At 46.0% G+C, this 12,218-nt stretch overlaps 1 protein-coding gene across 1 annotated transcript in view; it reads right to left on the bottom strand.

Moving 5' to 3' along the window:
* Positions 1 to 12,218, bottom strand: part of LOC113569314 (uncharacterized) — a 64,427-nt gene that overhangs the window by 17,110 nt on the left and 35,099 nt on the right. The window contains exons 57-73 of the mRNA XM_081717329.1: positions 11,862 to 12,047; positions 11,575 to 11,697; positions 11,181 to 11,363; positions 9,535 to 9,624; positions 9,191 to 9,295; positions 8,378 to 8,455; positions 7,608 to 8,240; positions 6,765 to 6,872; positions 6,016 to 6,627; positions 5,375 to 5,482; positions 4,626 to 5,237; positions 3,985 to 4,092; positions 3,236 to 3,847; positions 2,597 to 2,704; positions 1,848 to 2,459; positions 1,213 to 1,320; positions 464 to 1,075 (exon numbers count right to left, since the gene is read on the bottom strand). Coding sequence (XP_081573455.1) covers positions 464 to 1,075; positions 1,213 to 1,320; positions 1,848 to 2,459; positions 2,597 to 2,704; positions 3,236 to 3,847; positions 3,985 to 4,092; positions 4,626 to 5,237; positions 5,375 to 5,482; positions 6,016 to 6,627; positions 6,765 to 6,872; positions 7,608 to 8,240; positions 8,378 to 8,455; positions 9,191 to 9,295; positions 9,535 to 9,624; positions 11,181 to 11,363; positions 11,575 to 11,697; positions 11,862 to 12,047 — 4,998 coding nt within the window. The remainder of the gene's footprint in view (positions 1 to 463; positions 1,076 to 1,212; positions 1,321 to 1,847; positions 2,460 to 2,596; positions 2,705 to 3,235; positions 3,848 to 3,984; positions 4,093 to 4,625; positions 5,238 to 5,374; positions 5,483 to 6,015; positions 6,628 to 6,764; positions 6,873 to 7,607; positions 8,241 to 8,377; positions 8,456 to 9,190; positions 9,296 to 9,534; positions 9,625 to 11,180; positions 11,364 to 11,574; positions 11,698 to 11,861; positions 12,048 to 12,218) is intronic.

The raw sequence follows: 12,218 nt of genomic DNA, 5'->3' as shown, positions 1-12,218 counted from the left end.
ACACACACACGACACTCACCCTCATTCGGTGCTGTTGGTACTAAATGCTGTTTAATGGTTTTTACACACTGCTTAACAAGGGGATATTTCAGTTTTGAGAATCCTGCAGTGGTGAGTGTGATATTCAGTATGTGGCTTCAATTGTTAGCAATCCACTGATTTTCAAAACTGGTTTTCCACCAATTTTCTCTTATGCCTTAAACCCGTATAGTTTGATTTCTGACATTATTTAACACACTCTGCACCTCGTGCCTGACAACAAGGATAATTAATGACATGTACTACAAGTTCAGTGCAGTTCACCTTCAGTGAACAAGTTAGTATGTCTTAATACCTCAGTAGTTCAGCCCTGTCCAGTGAGAGCTTAAGACTGATACTTAAAGAGATGAGAATATGTGCAGTAGTGCATGCAGGAGGTAAGACATGAGGGATTACAAGATGGAGGAGTAAAGTAACAGTTTACCAGTGCTGTGTGCTCCTGAGGACCAGTGTCTGCGTCTGGGCGAGAGAGCTTCAGTGTGGCCACTGAGGGCTCCTCCACCTCACTGACTGGGCTGGCTGCCTGTGGGACCTTACTGAAAGCAGCCTGTATCTCTGCTCCTTCCTCTGTGGGTCTGCAGATGGACCTTTCCTCTTCCACACGGTCAGGGAGCATCTCCTGAGGGACTGGCTGGGTCCCCTTGCTCATGGCCTCCACGTCTACAGCTTCCACAAGAGGCTTTACTGTGAACAGTCCTGTCTCTCCTGGTTTGAGATCAGCTGCTGGTATCACTCCTTGAGGTTCCTCCATTACTGCAGCACGTCTGATGTCTCGAAGCACGTCCTCAGGCTCGTGAGCACTCGATTCAGATGGTCTGGAGAGTTGTGAAGCAGGCTCGGTTCTCTCTGATATTAGTGTGTCGAGAGGCTGGGCAGATGTGTCAGGCACAGAACTCCTGTCTTCAGCAGCTGTGCTACTGTCTGCTGTTAATGGATCGAGTTTCTTAAGCTGTGTAGGTGAAGGACTATGTTCAAATTTAGTCTCGCTGTTCAGGGGCAAAGACTCCATGTAATTTGTTTCTTTGACAGTTGATTCCTGTAGAGTAAAAAAATGAATTTCAGTTGTTAACAATATGAAGACACAGTACATGTCTGTACACCAGAGAGAGCTTAACTAAAAGATGTAAAAAGCTACTGAATTCAGAAGTGATATGACAGGAAGGTAAATCTTACCTTAGTGATAGACACCTGGACCATGGTCGGAGCATCCGGTTCAGCACTCTCCTGGTTCAGAGGTTCTTCTAGGTTCTGGTTCAGATGTGTCACGGTGGGAGCAGAGGGCTAAACAAGACACACAGCAGGATGCAGTGAGAAACAGTACACGTACACACACACACACACACACACACACACACGACACTCACCCTCATTCGGTGCTGTTGGTACTAAATGCTGTTTAATGGTTTTTACACACTGCTTAACAAGGGGATATTTCAGTTTTGAGAATCCTGCAGTGGTGAGTGTGATATTTAGTATGTGGCTTCAATTGTTAGCAATCCACTGATTTTCAAAACTGGTTTTCCACCAATTTTCTCTTATGCCTTAAACCCGTATAGTTTGATTTCTGACATTATTTAACACACTCTGCACCTCGTGCCTGACAACAAGGATAATTAATGACATGTACTACAAGTTCAGTGCAGTTCACCTTCAGTGAACAAGTTAGTATGTCTTAATACCTCAGTAGTTCAGCCCTGTCCAGTGAGAGCTTAAGACTGATACTTAAAGAGATGAGAATATGTGCAGTAGTGCATGCAGGAGGTAAGACATGAGGGATTACAAGATGGAGGAGTAAAGTAACAGTTTACCAGTGCTGTGTGCTCCTGAGGACCAGTGTCTGCGTCTGGGCGAGAGAGCTTCAGTGTGGCCACTGAGGGCTCCTCCACCTCACTGACTGGGCTGGCTGCCTGTGGGACCTTACTGAAAGCAGCCTGTATCTCTGCTCCTTCCTCTGTGGGTCTGCAGATGGACCTTTCCTCTTCCACACGGTCAGGGAGCATCTCCTGAGGGACTGGCTGGGTCCCCTTGCTCATGGCCTCCACGTCTACAGCTTCCACAAGAGGCTTTACTGTGAACAGTCCTGTCTCTCCTGGTTTGAGATCAGCTGCTGGTATCACTCCTTGAGGTTCCTCCATTACTGCAGCACGTCTGATGTCTCGAAGCACGTCCTCAGGCTCGTGAGCACTCGATTCAGATGGTCTGGAGAGTTGTGAAGCAGGCTCGGTTCTCTCTGATATTAGTGTGTCGAGAGGCTGGGCAGATGTGTCAGGCACAGAACTCCTGTCTTCAGCAGCTGTGCTACTGTCTGCTGTTAATGGATCGAGTTTCTTAAGCTGTGTAGGTGAAGGACTATGTTCAAATTTAGTCTCGCTGTTCAGGGGCAAAGACTCCATGTAATTTGTTTCTTTGACAGTTGATTCCTGTAGAGTAAAAAAATGAATTTCAGTTGTTAACAATATGAAGACACAGTACATGTCTGTACACCAGAGAGAGCTTAACTAAAAGATGTAAAAAGCTACTGAATTCAGAAGTGATATGACAGGAAGGTAAATCTTACCTTAGTGATAGACACCTGGACCATGGTCGGAGCATCCGGTTCAGCACTCTCCTGGTTCAGAGGTTCTTCTAGGTTCTGGTTCAGATGTGTCACGGTGGGAGCAGAGGGCTAAACAAGACACACAGCAGGATGCAGTGAGAAACAGTACACGTACACGTACACACACACACACACACACACACACACGACACTCACCCTCATTCGGTGCTGTTGGTACTAAATGCTGTTTAATGGTTTTTACACACTGCTTAACAAGGGGATATTTCAGTTTTGAGAATCCTGCAGTGGTGAGTGTGATATTCAGTATGTGGCTTCAATTGTTAGCAATCCACTGATTTTCAAAACTGGTTTTCCACCAATTTTCTCTTATGCCTTAAACCCGTATAGTTTGATTTCTGACATTATTTAACACACTCTGCACCTCGTGCCTGACAACAAGGATAATTAATGACATGTACTACAAGTTCAGTGCAGTTCACCTTCAGTGAACAAGTTAGTATGTCTTAATACCTCAGTAGTTCAGCCCTGTCCAGTGAGAGCTTAAGACTGATACTTAAAGAGATGAGAATATGTGCAGTAGTGCATGCAGGAGGTAAGACATGAGGGATTACAAGATGGAGGAGTAAAGTAACAGTTTACCAGTGCTGTGTGCTCCTGAGGACCAGTGTCTGCGTCTGGGCGAGAGAGCTTCAGTGTGGCCACTGAGGGCTCCTCCACCTCACTGACTGGGCTGGCTGCCTGTGGGACCTTACTGAAAGCAGCCTGTATCTCTGCTCCTTCCTCTGTGGGTCTGCAGATGGACCTTTCCTCTTCCACACGGTCAGGGAGCATCTCCTGAGGGACTGGCTGGGTCCCCTTGCTCATGGCCTCCACGTCTACAGCTTCCACAAGAGGCTTTACTGTGAACAGTCCTGTCTCTCCTGGTTTGAGATCAGCTGCTGGTATCACTCCTTGAGGTTCCTCCATTACTGCAGCACGTCTGATGTCTCGAAGCACGTCCTCAGGCTCGTGAGCACTCGATTCAGATGGTCTGGAGAGTTGTGAAGCAGGCTCGGTTCTCTCTGATATTAGTGTGTCGAGAGGCTGGGCAGATGTGTCAGGCACAGAACTCCTGTCTTCAGCAGCTGTGCTACTGTCTGCTGTTAATGGATCGAGTTTCTTAAGCTGTGTAGGTGAAGGACTATGTTCAAATTTAGTCTCGCTGTTCAGGGGCAAAGACTCCATGTAATTTGTTTCTTTGACAGTTGATTCCTGTAGAGTAAAAAAATGAATTTCAGTTGTTAACAATATGAAGACACAGTACATGTCTGTACACCAGAGAGAGCTTAACTAAAAGATGTAAAAAGCTACTGAATTCAGAAGTGATATGACAGGAAGGTAAATCTTACCTTAGTGATAGACACCTGGACCATGGTCGGAGCATCCGGTTCAGCACTCTCCTGGTTCAGAGGTTCTTCTAGGTTCTGGTTCAGATGTGTCACGGTGGGAGCAGAGGGCTAAACAAGACACACAGCAGGATGCAGTGAGAAACAGTACACGTACACACACACACACACACACACACACACACACACACGACACTCACCCTCATTCGGTGCTGTTGGTACTAAATGCTGTTTAATGGTTTTTACACACTGCTTAACAAGGGGATATTTCAGTTTTGAGAATCCTGCAGTGGTGAGTGTGATATTCAGTATGTGGCTTCAATTGTTAGCAATCCACTGATTTTCAAAACTGGTTTTCCACCAATTTTCTCTTATGCCTTAAACCCGTATAGTTTGATTTCTGACATTATTTAACACACTCTGCACCTCGTGCCTGACAACAAGGATAATTAATGACATGTACTACAAGTTCAGTGCAGTTCACCTTCAGTGAACAAGTTAGTATGTCTTAATACCTCAGTAGTTCAGCCCTGTCCAGTGAGAGCTTAAGACTGATACTTAAAGAGATGAGAATATGTGCAGTAGTGCATGCAGGAGGTAAGACATGAGGGATTACAAGATGGAGGAGTAAAGTAACAGTTTACCAGTGCTGTGTGCTCCTGAGGACCAGTGTCTGCGTCTGGCCGAGAGAGCTTCAGTGTGGCCACTGAGGGCTCCTCCACCTCACTGACTGGGCTGGCTGCCTGTGGGACCTTACTGAAAGCAGCCTGTATCTCTGCTCCTTCCTCTGTGGGTCTGCAGATGGACCTTTCCTCTTCCACACGGTCAGGGAGCATCTCCTGAGGGAATGGCTGGGTCCCCTTGCTCATGGCCTCCACGTCTACAGCTTCCACAAGAGGCTTTACTGTGAACGGTCCTGTCTCTCCTGGTTTGAGATCAGCTGCTGGTATCACTCCTTGAGGTTCCTCCATTACTGCAGCACGTCTGATGTCCCGAAGCACGTCCTCAGTCTTGGGAGCGCTAGATTCAGATGGTCTATAGAGTTGTGAAGCAGGCTCGGTTCTCTCTGGTATTAGTGTGTCGAGAGGCTGGGCAGATGTGTCAGGCACAGAACTCCTGTCTTCAGCAGCTGTGCTACTGTCTGCTGTTACTGGATCGAGTTTCTTAAGCTGTGTAGGTGAAGGACTATGTTCAAATTTAGTCTCGCTGTTCAGGGGCAAAGACTCCATGTAATTTGTTTCTTTGACAGTTGATTCCTGTAGAGTAAAAAAATGAATTTCAGTTGTTAACAATATGAAGAGACAGTACATGTCTGTACACCAGAGAGAGCTTAACTAAAAGATGTAAAAAGCTACTGAATTCAGAAGTGATATGACAGGAAGGTAAATCTTACCTTAGTGATAGACACCTGGACCATGGTCGGAGCATCCGGTTCAGCACTCTCCTGGTTCAGAGGTTCTTCTAGGTTCTGGTTCAGATGTGTCACGGTGGGAGCAGAGGGCTAAACAAGACACACAGCAGGATGCAGTGAGAAACAGTACACGTACACACACACACACACACACACACACACACACACACGACACTCACCCTCATTCGGTGCTGTTGGTACTAAATGCTGTTTAATGGTTTTTACACACTGCTTAACAAGGGGATATTTCAGTTTTGAGAATCCTGCAGTGGTGAGTGTGATATTCAGTATGTGGCTTCAATTGTTAGCAATCCACTGATTTTCAAAACTGGTTTTCCACCAATTTTCTCTTATGCCTTAAACCCGTATAGTTTGATTTCTGACATTATTTAACACACTCTGCACCTCGTGCCTGACAACAAGGATAATTAATGACATGTACTACAAGTTCAGTGCAGTTCACCTTCAGTGAACAAGTTAGTATGTCTTAATACCTCAGTAGTTCAGCCCTGTCCAGTGAGAGCTTAAGACTGATACTTAAAGAGATGAGAATATGTGCAGTAGTGCATGCAGGAGGTAAGACATGAGGGATTACAAGATGGAGGAGTAAAGTAACAGTTTACCAGTGCTGTGTGCTCCTGAGGACCAGTGTCTGCGTCTGGGCGAGAGAGCTTCAGTGTGGCCACTGAGGGCTCCTCCACCTCACTGACTGGGCTGGCTGCCTGTGGGACCTTACTGAAAGCAGCCTGTATCTCTGCTCCTTCCTCTGTGGGTCTGCAGATGGACCTTTCCTCTTCCACACGGTCAGGGAGCATCTCCTGAGGGACTGGCTGGGTCCCCTTGCTCATGGCCTCCATGTCTACAGCTTCCACAAGAGGCTTTACTGTGAACAGTCCTGTCTCTCCTGGTTTGAGATCAGCTGCTGGTATCACTCCTTGAGGTTCCTCCATTACTGCAGCACGTCTGATGTCTCGAAGCACGTCCTCAGGCTCGTGAGCACTCGATTCAGATGGTCTGGAGAGTTGTGAAGCAGGCTCGGTTCTCTCTGATATTAGTGTGTCGAGAGGCTGGGCAGATGTGTCAGGCACAGAACTCCTGTCTTCAGCAGCTGTGCTACTGTCTGCTGTTAATGGATCGAGTTTCTTAAGCTGTGTAGGTGAAGGACTATGTTCAAATTTAGTCTCGCTGTTCAGGGGCAAAGACTCCATGTAATTTGTTTCTTTGACAGTTGATTCCTGTAGAGTAAAAAAATGAATTTCAGTTGTTAACAATATGAAGACACAGTACATGTCTGTACACCAGAGAGAGCTTAACTAAAAGATGTAAAAAGCTACTGAATTCAGAAGTGATATGACAGGAAGGTAAATCTTACCTTAGTGATAGACACCTGGACCATGGTCGGAGCATCCGGTTCAGCACTCTCCTGGTTCAGAGGTTCTTCTAGGTTCTGGTTCAGATGTGTCACGGTGGGAGCAGAGGGCTAAACAAGACACACAGCAGGATGCAGTGAGAAACAGTACACGTACACGTACACACACACACACACACACACACACACGACACTCACCCTCATTCGGTGCTGTTGGTACTAAATGCTGTTTAATGGTTTTTACACACTGCTTAACAAGGGGATATTTCAGTTTTGAGAATCCTGCAGTAGTGAGTGTGATATTCACTATGTGGCTTCAATTGTTAGCAATCCACTGATTTTCATTAAGCGTTTCCGTTCCCAGAGTAGCACAGATATTGATGGCTACTTCTCTGAACACAGTGAGAGTCTGGCAGTGACTGTGCTTTTTACACTTCTACATCAGATGCTTATCCACAGCTGGACTTCACACCTTTTTAATTCACAACCTCAAAGTCCCACATACACTGTAGTTGATGGAGATATGAGGACTGACCCCATCAATGAAACTCAGTGTTTTCCACCAATTTTCTCTTATGCCTTATACCCGTATAGTTTGACTTCTGACATTATTTAACACACTCTGCACCTCGTTCCTGACAACAAGGATAATTAATGACATGTACTACAAGTTCAGTGCAGTTCACCTTCAGTGAACAAGTTAGTATGTCTTAATACCTCAGTAGTTCAGCCCTGTCCAGTCAGAGCTTAAGACTAATACTTAAAGAGATGAGAATATGTGCAGTAGTGCATGCAGGAGGTAAGACATGAGGGATTACAAGATGGAGGAGTAAAGTAACAGTTTACCAGTGCTGTGTGCTCCTGAGGACCAGTGTCTGCGTCTGGGCGAGAGAGCTTCAGTGTGGCCACTGAGGGCTCCTCCACCTCACTGACTGGGCTGGCTGCCTGTGGGACCTTACTGAAAGCAGCCTGTATCTCTGCTCCTTCCTCTGTGGGTCTGCAGATGCTCCCTGACCGTGTGGAAGAGGAAAGGTCCTCTTCCACACGGTCAGGGAGCATCTCCTGAGGGAATGGCTGGGTCCCCTTGCTCATGGCCTCCACGTCTACAGCTTCCACAAGAGGCTTTACTGTGAACGGTCCTGTCTCTCCTGGTTTGAGATCAGCTGCTGGTATCACTCCTTGAGGTTCCTCCATTACTGCAGCACGTCTGATGTCCCGAAGCACGTCCTCAGGCTCGGGAGCACTCGATTCAGATGGTCTGGAGAGTTGTGAAGCAGGCTCGGTTCTCTCTGATATTAGTGTGTCGAGAGGCTGGGCAGATGTGTCAGGCACAGAACTCCTGTCTTCAGCAGCTGTGCTACTGTCTGCTGTTAATGGATCGAGTTTCTTAAGCTGTGTAGGTGAAGGACTATGTTCAAATTTAGTCTCGCTGTTCAGGGGCAAAGACTCCATATAATTTGTTTCTTTGACAGTTGATTCCTGTAGAGTAAAAAAATGAATTTCAGTTGTTAACAATATGAAGACACAGTACATGTCTGTACACCAGAGAGAGCTTAACTAAAAGATGTAAAAAGCTACTGAATTCAGAAGTGATATGACAGGAAGGTAAATCTTACCTTAGTGACAGACACCTGGACCAGGGTGGGGGCATCGGGTTCAGCACTCTCCTCGTTCATCAGAGGTTCTTCTGGGTCCTGGATCAGATGGGTCACGGTGGGAGCAGAGTGTTGAAGAAGACACACAGCAGGATGCAGTGAGAAACAGTACACGTACACACACACACACACACACACACGACACTCACCCTCATTCGGTGCTGTTGGTACTAAATGCTGTTTAATGGTTTTTACACACTGCTTAACAAGGGGATATTTCAGTTTTGAGAATCCTGCAGTGGTGAGTGTGATATTCAGTATGTGGCTTCAACTGTTAGCAATCCACTGATTTTCATTAAGAGTTAAACAGATCTAATGGCTGGACACAAAGCTTTTCACAGAAGATTAAAGACAGGGCAGCTAAATTTGACAGAGCCAAGCATTTTGTATTTAGAAGAGCAAATTACTGGCAGATGTAAAATGGAAATTTGCAAATTATAATTGGTGAGGAGACTGTAAATGGTATTTGGTCTTCGTATTTGTGAGACAAGGAGGGAAAAACAGGGGCGTAAACGTATTCAACTGCATATACTGGAGAAATGGGTTGAAAAACAGTGTTTGAAAAGTTCAGTATGAACAAGAAAATAAAAAACCAAAAAGCATGTGCCCTGAAACTGGAGCCAAAGATGAGGTCTGCAATCAGGGACATGCTCTGGATTCTACAGTGGAAGACAGAAGTGCAGGGAGCCGAGCATGTTTCCCAAGCTCCCGTGAGGCCAGAGCAACCTAGCAGTTCGGCACAGCGTACAGCCTAACGAGACAGCCCTCCTGTACCTCTGGAACACTGCACGTGAGAGTCTCAGAGGACGAGGAGCAATCGCCTTCATCCTCGTAATCATCACTGTCCTCTTCCTCGGGGTATGGTGTTTCCACGGGCACCTGCTTCACAGTACCGAGGGCTCGTGAGGCCAAAGTCTGAACGTTTGACCGTCCTACTTAAATTCATCACTAGAATATCTGGAATAGCTAGAATATCTGCTCATTTGAAATGTTGCTGAGGGGGAATGCACAGCTGTTTGTTCTGAGTTTTTGTAATGAAATATTCAGGTAATATGTGTATTCCAAATGTCTGGGTTATGCACTTTATTAGTCACGGCACAACCGGGAGGTGAACTTACCACTTTGTCCCCAAAGGAGAGTACGACAAGGCTGGATTCTGACATTTGGTCACAGGGATAAATAAAGTCAACTGGATGACCGATAGCAACCTGCGGGGAGACACAGCATAATGGCACAGCAAGCTTCACACACCACAGCTCACAGTCATGGCTAGTAAAGAGAAGGAAAGTGTAAAACCACAAGGCTGCTCATACTGCCGGTGGCCTGATAATGTGTTAAAGGATCACGGTGGAATTTAACACGTTGACGAGGTTGAATTTAAAAGCAGTGGGCTGGCAAATCTTATTTGAGCACTCCTGGAACCACAGGTTCCATAGCTCCCCCTCAATAAACGTCTTCTCCCGCTCACTAAACGCCTCCTCTTATTACCACAGACATGAAAGAGTTGGATAGAAAACCATGTCATGTAGATATACGACTCAAGACATTTTATGGCCTTTCTTCAGATTTACTGTAGCCCAACATGCCAGACAGAGCCAAGTGTTACGAGGAGCATGAAGAAATGATGGCATTTGCTGATACTGGCCTGGAGGGCTTTAGTTAATGTTAAGAGAAAGGATTGGATGTGTTTGGCATCCATTTATTCCAAATATTTCTTTAAAAGGTTTGGTCTGGCGTTAGGAAACCATGGCATTTCTTTAATTACTGTTGCTGTATCGGAGACATGCACCACTGCATCTGTTTAATCACTGCCAGATTATCACGATTCAGAATTCCAGGACAGAGCGCTGAAGGTCACTGCTTTCACAATGGCTTTCACGTGAGATAAGCGACTCAAATATCACCAGCAACCGAGCAGGTATTAAAATACTTAACAGTAAGAACATTGGGCACACACCTTCAGTGTGCGTTCTGGTTAAAGTTCAGAGTTTGCGCCATCTGCTAAAAAAGCAGCTGCCATAAACGCATTTCTGAATTTTATCTTAATCTAACCTTACATCTAATTTTATAGTTTCTCATATTTCATAAAATATATTTCTTTATTTTCAACAAGGAGTATTTAATACCTTGAAAAGATAATGAAACTGTCAGAAATAGAACTTCAATATCTTGCTACTGACAGTGGAACTGAGAAGATTCAATATTATGCAATCCAGAGCTTTTCTTTTTTGATACATCAACACACATATTAAATAAATTAACAAACTGACTTACAAAGCATTGTTTTCACCTTTGTAGGAAATAAAATATATTGTATGTATCCCCTCATCTAATGAATAATATAGGATAATGCTGTTGTTACCATGCCCCATCGTGGGGCATATGCTCTGTCTAATCTATAAAGGATTATTAATCCACACATGGTGGGTCATATATTCTGTCTAATCTATAAAGTATTATTAATCCACACATGGTGGGTCATATATTCTGTCTAATCTATAAAGGATTATTAATCCACACATGGTGGGTCATATATTCTGTCTAATCTATAAAGGATTATTAATCCACACATGGTGGGTCATATATTCTGTCTAATCTATAAAGGATTATTAATCCACACATGGTGGGTCATATATTCTGTCTAATCTATAAAGGATTATTAATCCACACATGGTGGGTCATATACTCTGTCTAATCTATAAAGGATTATTAATCCACACATGGTGTCGAGACTGAGCAGGGGGAGGGGTAGAGCAGTACTGACCCTGATTGCAGCATTCTGCTCCTCAGTCAACAGCTGCAGGTCATGGAGGGGTTGCTCCAGCTGTCTGGCTCTGTGGAAGGCCGCCAAGCTGAGCTCTGCCCCCGCTGGAAGGCCGAGGCCCGCCCTGCACCTTTCGATCTCGCCCACGGTCCTCTTCATGGCCTGAAGGTTGTCAAGGATGATCTGCAAGTTTTAATTAAATCCAGAATGGGACTCAGAAGCAGGCTTCACGGGGCAGTCGGGAGGAGAGGAAATTGGACGGGGCGACGTTCGACGCGTGAGGCTCCGGCCGCGATTTTGCCGTCGAGCGAGAGAGCAAGACGACTCAGATGGGTTCGAGGGCGCGGCGAGTGCCCATCGTCCTGCGCGTGAACCCAAGGGTGCCCAGACTTGCCTGTCTGTTCTGGAGATGCTCCTCTGGGGGAATGTCCTCGGTGTCAATGCTGGATAAAATAGTTCTGATCTTCGACACGTTCGTTTCCATCGCCATCACCTCGGCTTCGATGGCATCCATCTCCTGTGCAGACAGAGCAAACACATGCAGGAGCCGTCAGCAGACGCCAGCCTTCAGAGCGTCGCCCAGTCGTGTCGTTCCCTAGGACCGTAGCTACACTTGCTCTGCGCTGTTCATCTTGGCACACAGATCTTATTAGAAGCAGAGCTGGGGTCTCGGATGCTTACCGCAGCGGCGTTCTGAAGCTCGGAGAGGGGCTCCATGGCGCGGCGGCGCACGTGGCCGATGTTGGTGCGGACCTGAAGGAGCTTCTGCTCCTGAGCGCTGGTGTCACACACCACTGAGATGTCTTGCAATGCAGGGCCAAAGGACTCCAGAGCACCACAGACTCCGTCAGATTCGTCCAGCATCGTCTGCACAGCCAACAGCCTCTCAGACATCAGCTACATCAATGAATGACTCAAGACCACGAGGGAAACGTTCAAAGTATGGTAAAATAAAGGTGCACATCATTTCTTTTTCGATGCACTATTGAAACATCACCAAACTCCACAACTGAAGCGCAGGGCTTGTTAGGTTGGCAA

This window comes from Electrophorus electricus, chromosome 7, assembly GCF_041902795.1.
Source record: "Electrophorus electricus isolate QZ-2024a chromosome 7, ASM4190279v1, whole genome shotgun sequence".
Lineage (NCBI taxonomy): Eukaryota > Metazoa > Chordata > Actinopteri > Gymnotiformes > Gymnotidae > Electrophorus > Electrophorus electricus.
Note: the sequence above shows the minus strand (reverse complement) of the source record. Positions and strands in the feature narration are given on the sequence as shown.